Source organism: Desmodus rotundus, chromosome 10, assembly GCF_022682495.2.
Source record: "Desmodus rotundus isolate HL8 chromosome 10, HLdesRot8A.1, whole genome shotgun sequence".
Classification (NCBI taxonomy): domain Eukaryota; kingdom Metazoa; phylum Chordata; class Mammalia; order Chiroptera; family Phyllostomidae; genus Desmodus; species Desmodus rotundus.
The window spans coordinates 91,647,602-91,665,823 of record NC_071396.1 but is presented as its reverse complement, the minus strand read 5'-3'; the positions used below and the strand labels follow the sequence as shown (position 1 = coordinate 91,665,823).

The 18,222-nt window shown below is 35.5% G+C and overlaps 1 protein-coding gene across 2 annotated transcripts in view; it reads left to right on the top strand.

The window, feature by feature from the left end:
- Nucleotides 1-18,222, top strand: part of RIT2 (Ras like without CAAX 2) — a 284,937-nt gene that overhangs the window by 60,566 nt on the left and 206,149 nt on the right. For both annotated transcript variants that reach the window (XM_053912975.1, XM_024580414.3), the window contains exon 2: nt 6,283-6,339. In XM_053912975.1, the coding sequence (XP_053768950.1) occupies nt 6,285-6,339 (55 nt within the window). In that variant the 5' untranslated portion in view covers nt 6,283-6,284. The remainder of the gene's footprint in view (nt 1-6,282; nt 6,340-18,222) is intronic.

The following is an 18,222-nucleotide window of genomic DNA, read 5'->3' as shown; positions in this document are numbered from 1 at the left end:
CAATGACTTACCAACCTCTCTCTCAGTCATGTAATTGTAATTAAATAATGGTCTAATTAAATTATATCATTCTCCAGAGGATGTCAGTTTAATACTTTTCCATAGATACCCAATTTATTTTCTCTTTGTTTTTTTGAGGGGGGAGGCAAGGAGTGTAAAAATGAAGTACTGTGATTTTATGCAATGCTTTAATCTCTTGCATATTCTGTACAAAATGACTCCTTTCTTCTTGTAATTTCCCTTTCTCATAACTGACTGCCTCTGCCTCTGGGCAAATACCACTGACATTCCAAGGAGGGTGATATGTAATATTGTCCATTTTTCCACATAGGTAAATTTGATGGTTTAATGTTGAATTATGCAAACAAGAAGCAGTTGGTTTAAATTAAACTTTAAAATGAAATAGTAAATTATCAGAATATCTGAATAATGAAATGGAAATTTAAATAAAAAACATATGCATGAGAAAGAAGAGTTCAGTCCAAATGGGTTTGCTTTAAAAAATGATTGTATGCAATCTCTTACCACTAGTTTTGTATGAACATTGAAGATGTGATTGCCCATTATTTACTATATGCATTTAATGAATATTTTATAAGGTCTGGGCAAGCACTGCATTTACATAACATATGTTAATGGCATGGGCACTAATAAAGGAAAAGTGTCTTTGATATAAAAACATATCAGGTACTTACTGATGTTATCTTCAGCTTAATGTTAAGTAAATGTTCATTTCTGTGGTGGAAAAAGTATTCTTGTTTGCTAACACGGGTCATCCACTACCTGCAATACTTTTAGAAATCAAAAGGCAGGGGCTGAATCTACCAAATATTATTTAGTTTCATCCTTAATTACTTTGTTAAAATGACAGTGGATGGCTCACCTTGTCTGACCTGTAAATGTGTTCTCTATTTGCATTCTCTCTGCACTTTCTCTGTATCCATAAAGCTGGTGAGAGACAAATAGACATAAGGAGAAACGTTTATACACGTGAAGTGTGCAAACCTCCTATCACTATTTCCTATCCCAAATTTTTTATGATGGCCTCAGAGTTGACCTGAAAATAAAAACACTTTACCCAAAATTTAAGACATATTCTTAGCTAATGGATTAATTATTAAATCTATAAAATTCTTCCTAGATTTCCATTATGTAGACTGCTGTCACCTAAATATTTTAAAGAAGTGTGATCTGTTGTAATAGTTTTTGAGGTAGTCAACAGAAATTAAAAGATACTTTATTTAAAAATTTTAGATGCAACCCTCATGGAAATTAGTACAGGAAAAAATAACATTAAGATCTAATTGATTTTTCTAGAGAAAGTTTTTTTGGAGAGTGGGTGACATTTTATTTTCTTTCATTTGTTGTTTTCCTATTTCCTCTCACTGTCCTTTTCTTCATATGCTAGAGTCTACCATGTGCTCACCAAGGCCCATTTCCTTTTCTTTCTGACATGCACCTCAGCTTCATAGATGCTATATGGAGCCAAGCACCTGGGTGGCAAAAGAATGTGGATAAAGGAATGCACAATATTTGGAGGACTTTTCTTCCACAAAACCCCACATGCAACCCTCCATGAATTCTCTCTCTTCACTCTTCTGCCACTTCGTCATAAAGAATGAAGTGGGGAAGCTGACAAAATATGTACAATGCTATCTGAGGAAAGGTATAAGATTTGGAAGAATAAATTCAAAGAAGAATTAAATAAGTGGAGAGATATTCCATGTTCATGATTAAGAATCTCAAAACTGTTAAGACGTAGTTCTTCCCAACTTAATCTACACATTTGATGCAACCCCAAACTAAATCCCAGCAAGTTATCATATGGGTATTGACAAAAGATTGTAAAATTTAAATGGAGAGGCAAATGACTCAGAATTGTCATACAACATAGAAGAAGAGCAAAGTTGGAGGACTGATGCTACCCGACTTCAGGACATACTATAAAGCTACAGTAATCAAGGCAACGTGATATTGGTGAATGAATACACAAATATATAAGTGACACAATAGAGATCCCAGAAATAGAGCACCATTAAAATTGTCCATTCATCTTTGACAAGGAGTAAAGGCAATATAAAAGAGCGAAGACAGTCTCTTTAGCAAATGGTGCTGGAAAAACTAAACGTCCACATGGGAAAAAAAATGTATCTTGTCACAGACCTTATACAGGTCAAAAAAACATTAACTTAAAATGGATCATAGGCCTAAATATAACACTTTTTAATAATAAAAGCCACAAAGCATAATGAGAATATTACTATTAAAGATAGTTATGCATCAAATAGCCATAACTTTCCTCTATCTTTCCTAAATATATTGAGTATTAGTTTGTTATGCTTGCCAGGTAGGTTTTGTCAACTCGATCCATTGAACTGGTTCACACTGAAGTATTAGGAAGTGTGCATGCCTCATCAAAGAAATCTTTTATTTTTAAAAATATATACACAGTAATTTAATATCTAAACTGAATATTAGGGACTCCTTAGGGGCAGATTTGAAGTTGGAATTCTCAGATGCCCTTGTATCACATTGTATATGGATGTCCTATTTTTAAGTAAAAAGCTCATTTATGACGTGTGGGTATTTGGTGGACATGTGTTTTTACTTGGGATCTATTGATCCCTACTTATCTTTCAATATTGTGTACATATGTATATGTGAATGTACCTTTTGGAAAGGAGATATAGACCATTTTTATTAGGTTCTTAAAGACCAATGTATTATGATATTATGAAGTCAATACAATTAGAATACATAATAAAATAGAGGAGAAATTGTGACTGATTTTCTCACAGAACGGCTCTTTAACAAAGGAAAATAGGATTCCAAGTTTTTGAGGATGTAAGCCTAAACATTATAAAAAGAATAAAAGTTTGTCTCCAGTTCAATTGGTAGCATTTAGCAGATTAAACTTGATAGATATTTAGGAGAGAGTTTTCAAAAATTGTATATTTCACATATTATCTGTGCAAAAAGAAATGTTTCTGAGATTTCCTATAAGGCATCTACTTTCTAAAACACAAAAGAAACTTTTACAAATCAATCTTTCTAAAATTATCTTCAAGGTTCTGGAACAAAGCTCAGCTGGATCTCTCTTTGCTTTTGTCTCAGTGGTAGATCAAAAGATTTGAGATTGAAGGGCTTTTTCAATTATACAATAAGCAGCAGGTTTCCATTAAAGCACAAAGTCCATCATCTAAATATATGCTAGGTATTCTTATAAATGATTGTAACAGGTAAATCCTTGACCAGTTCATTTATTTCTGATGCCGGTTCTGTGATTCTACAGTCTCATATTAAATGTATCTATTAGTTCCCCAAATGCTTTCCTGAGTTTATGGTAATTAAGTTAAGGCCATAATTACACACAATGTTTTCTAACACTTCTTGGTAGTTCCCATGACTGGCACCTGATAGATCAAGAGTTTCAGTGTGTTGGTTGATTGACTAGTGTGGCATTTGTGCAGAGAGATGGGTCATTATTAGCATTGTTAAAGGAAACCACAGCTGGACAGCAATTAAAGCATTAAAAATAGACTTTATTCAGGAACTATTGCAATAGGGGGGAAAGACCTCAGTTTAGAACGGGTCTCAATTCCAAATGCATCAGGGACAAGTGGGAATTTATAGCCAAGGTGTAGGGTAGGGGTCAGTGCATGGGAAATTACTAAAGAGGAAACAGCAGGAGTAATGGGGATTCTGGTTAATCGGATTTAACAGAATACTTCCTGAAGGTAAGCTGGGGAATGTTGGGGAATGAGCCTTGTGGGTGATCAGATTTTTAATGTGGGAAATTCACTCTAAACTGACTCAGTAAGATTCTTGCTAAAACTGGCTGAAGCAGAGAGGAACACACAAGCTAAAAGTCAATACCTAGTTTAGAGGAAGGCCCAGAGGAGCCTGACTCAAGTTTGGTCAAGGAGATTCTTTGTTAGTATGATACCAAAATGAAGGGGAAGGGGAAGGCTATTGAAAGCCATTGGATAAGGCATACTTGTGGAGGAAAGGCCTTCAGTAAGTCTGAGAACACAGAGTAGCTGTTTGGGTAGTGATGTAACTCCAGACTGAAACGGTTTGATGGGCATATGCTAGCATGACATGTTAATGACTGTGGTCTTTATCCTAATAGTTGCTGACATAGGAATGACATAATTATTTTTAAAGTGATGATTCTAGTACCATCATGAATGTTCTAATGGAATGGAAAGAAAATAGCTACAGACAATTCAGTTGTCTCTCTATTGCAATAGAGATTTTCAAGAGAAATATAAGATTCTGAACTCGAAGAATATCAGAAAGAATCAAGACTTATTTGAAAGCTATTTTGGAGGCAAAACTAAAAACTTATGTTGACCAGATGGAGGACATCAGAGGGGAAGTGTCCAAAGACATCTTTAAGATTTTAGCCTAAATAATTGACTGTCAAAGGATGGATGGAGAGGCTGTTCATCATGTTAGCTACATATCTCTTTGCTTTGAGCAGGGTGGAGTGGGAATATCTTCATTTTATTTTTAAATTTACTGAGTCTGAGCTATCTTTGAAGTTTAGTTGATGGACTAGTCAAGCCAATCGTTTATTATGGGACTGGGCATCTGATCTCTGTGACAGTAAACCAGCCGGGGACTAAGAGCAGAGGAGACTGCTATTTGAAAACCCATGAAAAACATTTTCCAAATTCTCCTCAATTTTCACTTAATAAACATGCTGCTTTCAGTTTGTTTACCTGAAATATGCTCTCTGTAAGGTATATGGATTTGCATTTCAAAAACTTGCCTAAACTATCAAATTGAGTAGTACTTTCATCTGGAGGCTTCCTTTTGTCAGTGCAAAGACAGGAGGAAAACAGTGTTAAAATGTAAACAGAGATTTTGTTTCACTGGCTCAGGTTCCATTTCTTTTTATTTCTCAGCAGTGTTAGACTAGTGCCTTGTACAGGTTTGTTGAATTTAACTGTGTTCCCTGCTCTGAACATTAGTTGAAGCATGCACATACTGTCAAAGGGAACCAGAGCCAAATAGCAAAGTGGTAAAAATATATTTTATTCAGGAACTACTTCAATGGGGGGAAAGAGAACTCATTGTAAAATTGGACCCAGTTCCAAATACAAGGCAAAGGGGGGATTTATAGGCAAGGAGTAGGGTGGGCACTCTTGGATGGAAAATTAGGAGGAGGAGACATCAAGGGTAGGGGAATGCTTGCTGAATGAACTTGAAAGGATTCTTGCTGAAACAGGCCACCATGATCAGACATCAAGAGTTACCCCGATAAATTTAATTACATTTTTAAAAGATTGGGGGATAAGGAATTGGATCTGATATTGAGAGTGATCAGATATCAAGCATGGGAGAGTCTCACTAATCTGAGCAGGATTCTTACTACAACCAGTGCACACAGGCATAGCAAGGACAGGAGCTAAGGTCAATGCCTACTTGAGAAGAGGACTCAGAGGAGTGTCACTCACGTTTGGTTGAGCATAGAGTTCTCTCTCTCTCTCTCTCTCTCTCTCTCTCTCTCTCAGACACACACACACATGCACACACACACACACACAAGGAAGAGAACTATTATACACTATTTTTCCCCAACTTTGTGCATTTCAGAATGCCCTTATCTCCTAGTAATTAGTAATGAAAATTTACATGAGGAAACTTTATAAGAGAAACATTAAAAATGTATTATAAATGTATATATTTAAGAAGAATGTGGAGAATTTATGAGATATCAAAAAAGTAATAAAAATCAAAGGTTGTAAATAACTTGAATTAGGCAAAATAAAATTGACAAACACTTTCAACTGTGAAAAGGTAAGGATAGAAACTGATATAATACTTTACTACCAATAGAGACTTCAGAGATTATCTTTTGATTTTGAAGACGAGAAAGTTAAGTACCAGGGAATGTATAGGACCTTTAGTAAAATGATCTTTCCAACCAATACTAACTGTGTAACCAGATCAAGCAAAGAAAATCCTACCTCTAGTTCACATTATATCAAGAGCCTTCTTATTTTTACTTCAATACAACTTTTATTAAAATATACTTACAATTTGAACATATTTATTCCAGAGAATTATCTGGCATTATTTTTCACTCTAAATACATGTTTTTCCTAGAGCTTTTTCTTATTATCATCATTTTGTGGTTCATGTTGTATATTTAGTTACTCACAGAAATAAGTCACCCATTAGAACCTATTGAAAGACTGATGGGGTACATTGGTGATTATGTTATTGAAAAATTGGTGCATTTTCATTAAATTGAATTTATTTTTTTTTCAGCAATGACAATGCAGTTTATTAGTCATCAGTTCCCTGATTACCATGACCCCACTATTGGTGAGTAAAAGCCTTTTTTTTTCCTTTAGCTCAAATAAACACATTCTAAATAAGAGGCTTACAAATATTGTAGGCATTTATAGAAAACAAGAAATGTGTTGTAGACTGTGACTCAGTACAAGCACACAATGCATAATATGTAAGCTACCACAATAATAGCTTCAAGAAACAGTATTTGTTCTTCTTGCCATGGACTCTCATATTTTCCATTTTATTCTATTTCTGGTTAATGGTGGTTGGAATACATTAAGTTGATTTTGATTTCAGGGTCCAGTAATGGAGATCTGCATAATGAAAAAATGTGCTCTGGAAAAAATAACTGACATGATTGGGTGTTTTTATTTGGTCATTTGCTCACTTTATCAGTGTCTGGATCTTGCATTACTGAAGTAACCATGTTAATGGTGCCTTTGGAAAGGACTCTAAGTATTGACATAATTTTGTTCACCATCCTCATTTTGTAGATGAGGAAACTGAGACCCAAAGACTCAAAATATTGTTAGAGTAAAAAATCCAGCCATGTTTCATTCTTCCATCAAATTTTATTTTTATCACATCACTTGGGAACACATTTTCTTCCTCAATCAAAGCAGAAAAGATGTCTTTAAAACTTCTTAATTCATTCAAAGATCTACTTTAAAGAATCAGATGAAAATTTCCAAGCAGAGTCTGTCATAGCATTCTTTGTCTAAAAACACATTGGCATTGATTACACATAAAGCATTATTTCATGGTCTAGAAAAACACAGCCTCTGGGCCCCGCATGTTTGTCTGCTTGTTTAGACTGTGAGTTCCTTTGGCTGCACCTCCTCCCTTACCCTTTTTATTTACTCAACCTGAATATGTCATAACCTTCACTTACAATGGGTATGACCCTCATCTAGCAATTTTAATTCAAGGTTCTACTATGAATATAAAATGTCATTCTATAAACAATTGTATCTTTTCCTACACATCCTTCAGGATATGTGTTTGAATATTACTACTGAAATTTTTAAAAATGTACTTATTTTTAAACTTCCCATAATTCAGCAAGACCTCTTCATTAGTTGAACTGAATTAGTAAGATTTAAGTGCAGGCAATTAGTATGTTTTTAATCAGAAAGCACTTCCTCAAGGAGTTGAGTTTTGTATCTGAAGCAAAAATAATCACTGTAAAATTTTAGAAGTGATTAACTACAGTCCATGTTTGATAATCCTCTAAATCCATTTCTTTAATATCTTGATTCTGGAATGTTGATAACTTGCATAACCTATTATGAGTTACAGAAGAGGAGAAATCTCTGGGCAGAAGCTCTGAATCTTTCATCTTGCTGGAAAATTCGACTGTATAATATATCATTTGTGAAATCAAAAATAACTCCATTATTTTCCATCATTATTTAAGCTTTCTATGCACTGCTGTTTCAAACACCTGCCTTTTGCTCACTAGACTCTCAAGTCTAACGGCTTGAGTAGGGCAATGTATGTGAATAAATCATAAATGGCTCCTTCAAGAGGAATAAAGGAGAAGAATGTACTGATGACTCCTTTAGGTATCCACGAGACACATCCATCATCTGAGATTCCATACTGACAAAGAGCTTAAGTCATACCTTTATATGATTATAAATAAAATAGCCTTAGAAGTTTGAAAACAGACACAGAGCCATTGATTACTTTGAATTTGATTTTCCCATCATTTCATTTCTTGGCATCTCTAATGGAAATATTTGTTGGCAATTTTCCATTGGTATCCTGCTCCAGGCAGGTGAAAGTCCCAAATAATTTACTTTTCTCCTGTTCAAGCTACATAACTGTAACTCAGTCTGGCTGACTTAATGATCCCTTGAGAGGAGATTCATATTAGTACATTTTGAAAATCATACAAATTAGAGAAGACTACACCTATCAGGGATACTTATTTCCAAATTTATATAGTAAATGACCATTTTCCAATCCTTGCTCATATTTCTTTGTCATCCTACTGACTGAGGTTTTGAATAGTTTTTCTCTGAAATCTTTGAAAGATTTGTATGGCTTTATTTTCTCCCTATATTCAGCTTAAAATTATTTTTCTTTCAAATACACAGCAATTCCGAAAACTTAGGTTCCTTTAGGATTGATTAGAATTAGGCATATTATCTGCTACCAATGTTCTTCCTAAAGAAGTAGTTGCTCTCCTTGTGTACTGGCCATGTTTTGAAAGTTAGTAACCAATATGTCTAGCTTCTGTAAATCCACAAAAATGCCTATGAAAGGGATATTGGAAGGCATTGATTCTATTCTTCCATGTGAGAATACCTCACTCAAAAATTAAGTTCCCTATAAAGGTACAAAATATGAATAAATTTGTTTTAATTTAATCTGTAAAATAGACTATCTCTAAGTATTAAACATTGTGTTAAGTACACTTTGCTTTTTCTGTAGTAAAATCATAAGGGAACTAATAAAAAAAAACATTTTGACCAAAGGCCTTGATATCTAACCTTTCATACTAATAAATGCACATGGCATTTTTAATTAAAAATAAATCATTAGAGGTAAGCATTGTATGCAATTAAATCAACAAAAAATGTTTAAATAACTAATATTTACAAAGGAATCTGTTTATCTTCAAGAAATAAAAGATTAAAATAGCACAATTCAAGCCTTTGAGGGACTTTTATTTCAGGAAGAGAAATTAAGACAAATATACAAATATTTATAATATCTATGAAGTCAGTTATTACTATAGAAAGGAGCAAAGTGCTAAGGTGTTTTCAAAGAATGGGGAGAGAGTTCAGTGACCCTCTCTTAAGTTGCATTTACTGTGATTAATGATCACAGCTTCCTGTATGTTTTAAAAGTCAAGAAACCCCTACCCTCCAGTCTACAACTCAAGATCCTTTGAGGAAGATTTTCTGAGAAGTCTGGACTTAAAGACTCTTGAGAAAATGACCTAGGGCAGTTTGTTTTGATATGTTCTTTTAACCTGATTGTAACTTGCTTGAAATTAAAAATCTTATTGTATTTAATTCTTATTTAATATGAATTAAATATCAAGTTGTTAAGTTGTTGATTTCTTTTCTGCAATAGAATACGGTGTCCCTTTCACAAAAAACAACTATATGTGTGTGTGGTTGGCAAGGGGGAAGTAAAGATTTGTCAGGGACTAGATCTTTAAAGATTAGGTAGGACCAGCTAGCAGGGGTGTCCCACCTGTGGCCCACTGGCTGCATGCAACCCAGGATGGCTGTGAATGTGGCCCGATGCAAAATCCTAAGTTTACTTAAAACATTGTGAGATTTTTTGTGTGTGATTATGTGTCACAATGTGTTTAATGTGTGGCCCAAGACAATCTTCTTCCAGTGTGACCCAGTGATGCCCAAAGGTTGGACACCCATGAAGTCTATAGTTACAGTCTTGTACTCTTCTCTGAGATAAAGATGAATATTGCAGAAAGCCTACTTAACTTTTACATTTAGTTAGCTCCAGGGCAGACAAACGTAAGCATGCCCCAACTTTAACTAATAATTGATTATGTCTAGTACACTTCCTTCAGCATTCTTTACGATGGTAAAGCCCTTCATGTACCAGGACCTCATGCCAGAAAACTGACAACTCCTTGTCGGTTTCAACTTCTACGTTAAGTCATTCACCACTCTGTTGTTTCTGCCTTCTACAATATCTTGAACCTGTCCCCATCTCTCCATAACCTCTGCTGCCTTCTCATTCTTAGCTGCCCCCATTTTTAATTTGGACTAATTCTTCTAAATGGTTTTAACACAGAATCCAGAAATATCTTTATAAACACAAACTTGGACTACTGAACAATTCCCAATGCTATGGATTATTTTTAGAATGAAGAATAAAACTCCGAGAATGGAGCCAGTATCCTCCTGGTCTTGCTGCCCTTGCTTACATACTTGCCAGGAGCTACCCCTTCGCGGTGCTTCATCTGCAACCACCTGCATTCAGATTCACAAGCCAGCCCAACCCCTTTCTGCTTTAGAACATTTTTGCACATATTTGAACCCAGAATATTCTTTACCTGTCCTCCCTCCATTTTGCTTGGTTAACTCATACTTTGGTCAAATTTCAGCTTAATATTTCTTTCTCAAGAAAGCTGTCTTTGAGAGTGTTATACTAAGTGAAATAAGTCAGACAGAGAAAGAAAAATAACATATGATTTCATTTATATGTGGAAGCTAAAAAACAAAATGAATAAACAAAAGAGAAACAGACAGCAGATTGACAGTTGTCAGAAGGGTGGGGGTTACATACGGTGACCGTATTAAGCAGTACAGATTGGTAGTTACAGAATAGTCAGAGATGTAGATTACAGCCTAGGGAATACAGTCAGAATTATCGTGATAACTATGTTTGGGGCCGGGTGGGTACTTGGAAGCATTGGGGGGCCACTTTGTAAAGTACATGATCTTCTAATTACTTTGCTGTAAATCTGAAACTAATACAGAATAATATTGAATATAAATTGTAATTGAAAACTAAAAATCAACAAATAAAAGAAAACCTCTTTGACTACCCAAAATAAAGTAAGTCCTCTTTTCATGCATTCTGTCAGAACCTTGAATACTTCCTTAGTATCATTTATCTCTATATAAGTGATTTTAGTTAATTATCAGTTCAATGAATGTATCATGAGCGTAGGAACCACCAATATATTATCCACCAGTGTTTCCCCAGACCTGATCAAAATGCCAGGTGTATTACAGTGCTTCCTTTCAGACTGCCGGCCTGAGTGCCAGCCTGCAAACCAAAGGGTCACCTGTTCGATTCCCAGTCAGGGCACAAAGCAGGGGTGCAGGCTAGGTCCCCAGTAGGGGTGCATGAGAGGCAACTACACATTGATGTTTCTCTCCCTCTCTTTCTCCCTCCCTTCCCCTCTCTAAAAATAAATAAGTAAAATATTTTCAAAAGAATTTTAAAAAATAATGTTCAATAAATACTTGAATAAGAATGGATGAACAATATATTTCTAAGCAAACATTTATCATTTTTAGATTTTGCTATGGCTAATTTTAGAATCTGAGAGAGCAGCTGAACTGATCAAAGCTGTGTGAGTGGTCTTTAGTAGAAATTCCTTATGTATATTAATGCCTATTTCTTAACCAAAAATAGTTACCAGAAGATTTCTTAGAAAAATTAAAAGTACTATGATAATATACGTTATTGTTTCTTCTGCTTTGTCTTTTTATTCTCCTCTTCTGCTTCTTCCTCTCTGTTCAATAGTAATTCATTAACAAATATTTTGGGGGCAGCTATGATGATTCAGGCACTGTATAAGGCATAGGAATTAATGACACATAAAACTAGGCAGAAATGTGTTCCTCATTGATCTTCCCTGACTAATTTTATATCATATTTTTAAAAGCTAATCATATTTCTTTATCTAGAGTCCAATTGTCTCATTTTCTCATTGAGTTAGGACGACTTGAGGTCATTATATAAGTATGGCAAAATTTGCTCAGAGTAAACTGGCCTTAAAGGGCCTATTCAGTAGTTTCTTTTTCTTGCATGAAAAAAAAAACCCTCAGCTTTAACAAACAGTTCAGTAATGTTATCACTTTATTAACTTACCTGGCCATACATTTATTCAAGCACTCCCAGTGCCCAGAAATTCAAATGACCAAGAAGTTTCTAGCTATAGCTACATACCCAATTTTCAAAGAACACATACTCTTGTAATTGACTCAGCTGTGATGCTTTTCTTCTTGTAGTGTTTAAACCTCCAATTTCACTTCCGAGGCATGAATACTGCATAATACACTCATTTGAAAGATTTATATTCTTCCTGAGCAATTGGTAAGAACTGTAACAAGCTCCACAGGGACCGAATAAAATGTCATGTATGGAGTTAATTCTGCTTGAATCATTTGGGAGGCTTGAAAAACAAGGACCTCACATGAGCCGCAAAGTACATGAACAGTTTGGACAGTTCATCTGTGGATAGCGCCATTTCCAGTGACTGGTATTATACCACACTGCATGAGCATGAAAAATATTAATGTGAATAGACAGACCAGTATGGGACTAATGCACCACATTAAGTGTATATTTCTTAGTATTTCTGGTGGGATACAAAGTCCCTAAGGTCAGGATTTTAGTGTGTTTGAATCACACTGAAATGGCCTGCTCAGTGTCTAAAATGTATACTAATAGAGTCACTTCTTTGTGTCGCTGGAAAAATCCCTGTTAAAATGTAAATTCTTAGGGGAGAGGTAAAGCCCAGAACCATTAGGAGTCATTTATAACATTAACATAGATTAATGTATTCAATTATTCTAGTGAGCCAACCAAGAGCCGTGGTCTACAGAGCAGCACTGAAGAGAGAGCATGAGACTTGGAGAAGGGAAGGGTTGTACTACCGGGTAGAAAAAAAAATGCTACAAAATAATTCTTGAAGAAAATCAATGCTTACAAACTGACATTGAAAAATTGCATTTATTAGTGACTCTGGAATGGTGAACACGGTACAGTAAAACAAAGAAAATAAGTATGAACCAGAGAGATCAGAAATGTATTCTGCCTTCACACTGGCCCCTGATTTTCTTTCCAGACTCATCCCATAACACCCTTTAGTTTGCTGTGCTCCAGCCACACAGCAACGTGCCAGATAATTTATCATCTTGTCTTCTTTGCACTTGATTATCCCCTGGAACACTCTTTTCCTAGATACTCACAGAACTGACCTCATTACCTTCTTCCACTCTTTCCTTCGGGTTCAAATACTCACACTGACCACCACCACCAGAACTCCTGATGATACTCACTCTCGTCCATCTATTTTCTCACAGCGTACAGTACCATCTCACTGTGTAGTTACCGCTGTGTCCCTTAGCTACGATATAAACTCTATTAGGGTCACTGATGTTTCCCAAAAACCCAGTTAGATCAGTGCATGGTTCATAGCAGATGATCAATAAATTAGATGAGTGGACGTCTAAAGTACCCACTGGACCTTCAACCTTGAATAAATTAACATACATTGCTGACCTTTCCTCATCTACAAAAATTAGGCGATGACACTATTTCCTATAATTGTTTTGTGAGATAATGTAGAAATATAGCTGTAACTGCTTCACACTCTGCACAAGACCAAAGGAATATCATGATTTCCTCAGTAGAAATCAATTGAACTGAAGATAAAAATGGTAATAAGGAAAGCTGTTAGGAAAAGACCACCTAGATTTCATTCTTTTTTTGGAGTCCCAGGAAGGATGGTGAAGTGACCACAATGATAATTTATTAACTTACAATGGTTTTACTGTCACCATCACTACAATTCCTCAATGCATGTATGATTATGATATTTCCTGCAGCTATACTTACATAAAAGAAAAAAATCATAACTAGAAACCCTGATTTAGTAAAATAACATTTAAAAAAATACTGGATATGGGCAGCATATCATCTCCATGATGGCTTTCTTACACGGAAATACAAAAGTTGCCTGTTTGGCATTGACTCAGTCCAAAGGGAGTTAATAGAACAGCTAGTTTAGTGATAGGCTAAGAACGCAGGGCACATCCATCAGGCTGCACTGTTTTCACTGAAGGCTACAGCATTTCCTTCTTAGCACCAGCATAGTCTGTGAGTGAGATCATTCCTGGAAATAATCGAAATAACACTTGCTGTTTTCTCAGCGTTTATGATAAATCAATTGCCTTCTGAATGCATGAGACATTCATTGTTGATATATGCTAATGCAATCTTATTTCTGTTGAGTTCTGTGGGCTAGAGGTAATTCCAATTCTTTCAGGTTGCTTTGCCTATCAATATTCTGGCTTATGTCCATTCATTCTTCAATGAATAATTAATAAGCTGGGCAGTTTTCTTGGATCTACACTACAACAATGGACAAGACAAAGTCCTCTGCCATCATGGAGATTAATTTTGGTAGAGAAGACAGATAATGTAAATTTACCAATAAGTCTATAACATCAGGAGGTTAATTTGGGGACACATTTCACTTGAGTTTCATCACATGTATTTATTTGATTTGCAATAATTTTTGTGTGTAGTCAGGTTCTTGCTAGCTCACTTGATATGGCTTCCAGAAATACTCCTACCTCTTTAATAAAAAAAAATAGATAAAATTTAGGATATGAAATTAGGAATAGGGCTTTAGAAGCAACCCCTGCAATAAGTAGCCCAGAAGCTACAGCTCCATTAGAGTCATGGTCAATTGGTCTCTGAGGTGCCCTCTCCCTCTTTCCTACTCCTACAAATGTTAGGGACAGTGTGAGGGAGAAGGAGGCAGAGTGAGAAGTGATGGTAGTCTAAATCAGCTGTGGTTATCTGGAAGAAAGTTCACATATCACCAAATAGTAACACTGCAAGTCTGAACTATACCATCTACTGTTTTACTCTTGCAGTGTTCATGTGTGTGCATGTGGAGAATTGTCTTCTTAGTGTCATCCAAATTAATATCATTATTGATTCATTATAAGTAATGTAAACATACAGCTAAAAACCTGTCCTACCACTTCATAGATGGAACTTTAATAGCTGGATACCATCTGATTCCCAGCACTGTGGGAAGATACCTATATTTCTACATCTGATTTATTGGATGCATTTCTTCACCTCAAAAACAGAAATAGTAATTTCCTTACCACATAAGGCTGTTAGAGGATTGGTTGAGATAATAGAAATGAGGTGTTTAGCATAGATATTAGCATACTGCAGTCATTCCGTAAATATTAATACTGTTAGTACTAAATAAATAAATCTTAGTACTAAATACTGCTGTGTCCCCTGTCCATGGAATGAAGGTTCTACCCCTCCACTCCCATAGCTGGAGTCATTTCATGGATGCAACCTTGAAAGAGCAATGTATTTTTGAGATCATCTAGATGGTACACATCACTGAGCCCCATTATGGCCTCTATGTGAACTCTTAAGATTTGGGTGAATGGGGTGATCTACTCATCTTGTGGCTGCCAAAACAAGCGTCATAAGTAAGTTCTCTTGCATATTAAATGGAACACCTACCAATCTGGACTAGCCTGTGTCTTTCTTACATTTCTCTTTTTCCTTCATGTACAGGGGCCAATTTTTGAACCAACAGTTGGTGAGCCAGCCAGGAGATGTAAGAAATGAATATTGAGAAAGAGGCAGTTAGGGGGAAATCATGACTCAGCAATAACCTGTATGGGGGAATGGTGGCCCATGTCTTAGATGCATGTAGACTGTTCTTGAGTACAGGGACATGCCAAAAACACCAGCTTGTTCATTTGAGGAACTCCAGAGAAGGAAAGGAATGGCTGTGCAGTGGGCAGGCCTCTATTGTGAGAAGTTCAGCTGTGACTGATGACCAACTAGAGTCTGAAGCTTGAGTTAGGAAGTTGAGAAAAGAGCTAAGGTTAGAGAAAGACATGCAGTTGTCCACTAATCTGCAAAGTGGGCGATCAGGATATGTTGGAGACCTTAGCATGCTGTTTTGCAAAGCCAGGAAAGTGCAAACTGCTGTGGATCCCAGAACAAGGTCCCAGAACTTGTGACAATGTCTGATGGAGACAGTCACTAAGATGTGGAATTTCTGGCAAAATGGAGAGAGCTAAGAGAAGGATGTTATTGTGACTGACAATGAAACAGGCAAAGTGCTCCATGCTAACCCATAACTAATAAGAAGGAAATGTTACAATAGTAATTACCCTAGATATCTGATAATGGAGATATGAATATACCCCTAAACTCCTGGGAGAAAAAAAGTTGCATTCTTTCTCTGTTCCTTGGAGATGTAGTCCTATCATGTCTTTGAAATATAAGTATCCCAGAAGATAATTAAAACACTATCTGCGATTGCCTGAGACTGAAGAAAAAAATGGGCTGAAAAAGTTTTTTTAAAATATAGACTGCTATAAGAAGCTTTCTTGCCCCAGATCTAGACCATAACTGCTACATTATGTAAACATAACAACATTCTTACAATTAGTCTTTCAATAGTTTTCAGATAGTACCATAACCATGGAAACTTTTAGTTAACCATCTGTGATGTTGACTACATCCAGGAGCTGATTAAAATTTTCTGTGGTCAACCTAAACAACTTGAGACATGCAATGATTCTGTCATCTCATCTAAATATAGATGCCCTTGAGGCAAAAGTGTGGCTACAACAGAAACACTTCTCAACCTTTTCTCTGCTTATTCAATGGTTATAAGTGGGCACTTAGTATGAAGTCAAATGACTTGTATTTATATTTTGTCTTTTTATCAGTAGTTTATTTTAAAGACACCTTTAAGTATTCCATTGGCTCTCAATGAGCAATCTTGCATAAACAATTAGAGAAAAATATTCATACTTGTATGTCCTAAAAATTGGCCAACTGCTGATAAATGCAATATATGAAATAAAAATGTTTTAAATGTACTTTAAAAGAGTTAACAAAATTTACATTTACCCATGCTAATTCATGCATTTTTTAAAAAGGAGAGTGTGACTACATAGAGGAACATTTAGAACTGTAACACCTCTTGGCATTTTCAAACTTTTAGTGTCATTTAGAATCATTTACCCAGTGTCATATGTTCAGAAATTTGTAGAACTAGAATCCAAATCTATATTTGTTTGACCCCAGTGTCAGAGTATTTAACTACTGCCTTCTAATTTATGGCCTCTTCAAATGGAATCTTTTTATTAGTCATGGCTGATTCTACTTAATGTTTTTAATTGAACTAGTGTAATTTTAACTACTATCTTGAAATGATTTCTGGAGAATAAAGAGGTTGGCATTTTGACATTTCATCTCAAAGTTGTCCATATCAGCATGTGTTTACTCAGCACGAAATGAAGACATAGAAAGAGACATTTAGAAATAGTTGGTTAGTTTGATTCATGTGAATAATCAAATTGAACATGTCATCCATATGTCCATGTCCTATAATTTGCTTTCTTTGATTAAAGACAGCCCCACAGTGGGATGGATGCTAAAATTAGCTATATGGAAAATCAGTTTGAAAACTATCAAGTACCACACACCAATGTGAGAACCTATTTTTCTGTTAGAAGACAGTTTTAAATATTTTATCTTTTTAATTTTATTAGTCATGTTATAATGACAGTAATTCAATTTTCCAGATATGCATTTTATTTATGAAGGTCAAAGGTATTTGCCAAGTTACTTGGGGTTAGAATAATGCCCTACATATGAAAAGTTGATTCATCTTTATGCTCACTTGGCTATATGAATACTTTATATACTTAAAAAATGCATTTTGTTTATATTCAGAAGCTAGATAGTAGCATTTTTAAAAAATCAATATTCATTTTTCTAACATTCTGTGTATCTAGAAATAGTGAAATCTTCCTTAATCAGAACAAAATTAACTAATTAAAATATTCTCATCAGTAGATATATGGGGCCATAGTAGACCATTGTAAGAAAGGCCAGGGCTACAATGGTCAGCATGTGGTTGGTGCTGTAACCTTAAAATTTTATATATCATCATGTGTCGTGCATGTTAGCCTTATGCCAGCTATATTAATTTTTCAAGTTGTACGTTTCCATTGAGTTACCCCTTTATCCTCTCTTCACTATCACCCTTTTATTTTTTATTGTATTCTTCATTACTATTTAACCCCCTCAGACCCTCCCCCCACAATCACCACACTGTTGTACATGTCCATGAGTTCGTTTTCCTTTTCGCTCAGTCCTTCCATGCCCTATCCTCCCTGCCCTTAGCTGTCTTCCTGCTCTCTATCTATGAGTCTGTCTCTATTTTGCTTGCTAGTCCAGTTTGTTCACTACCACCTTTTTAAAGAGTTGTTTATACTAGCTGTTTGTGTTTTCCAAACTCCTATTCACTCCTCGAGCCACTCTCATCTGGCTGCCACAACTGATACTTGACTGAAGAAAGACTAAGTCATCACTGTGCCCTAAATCAAAATGACATTT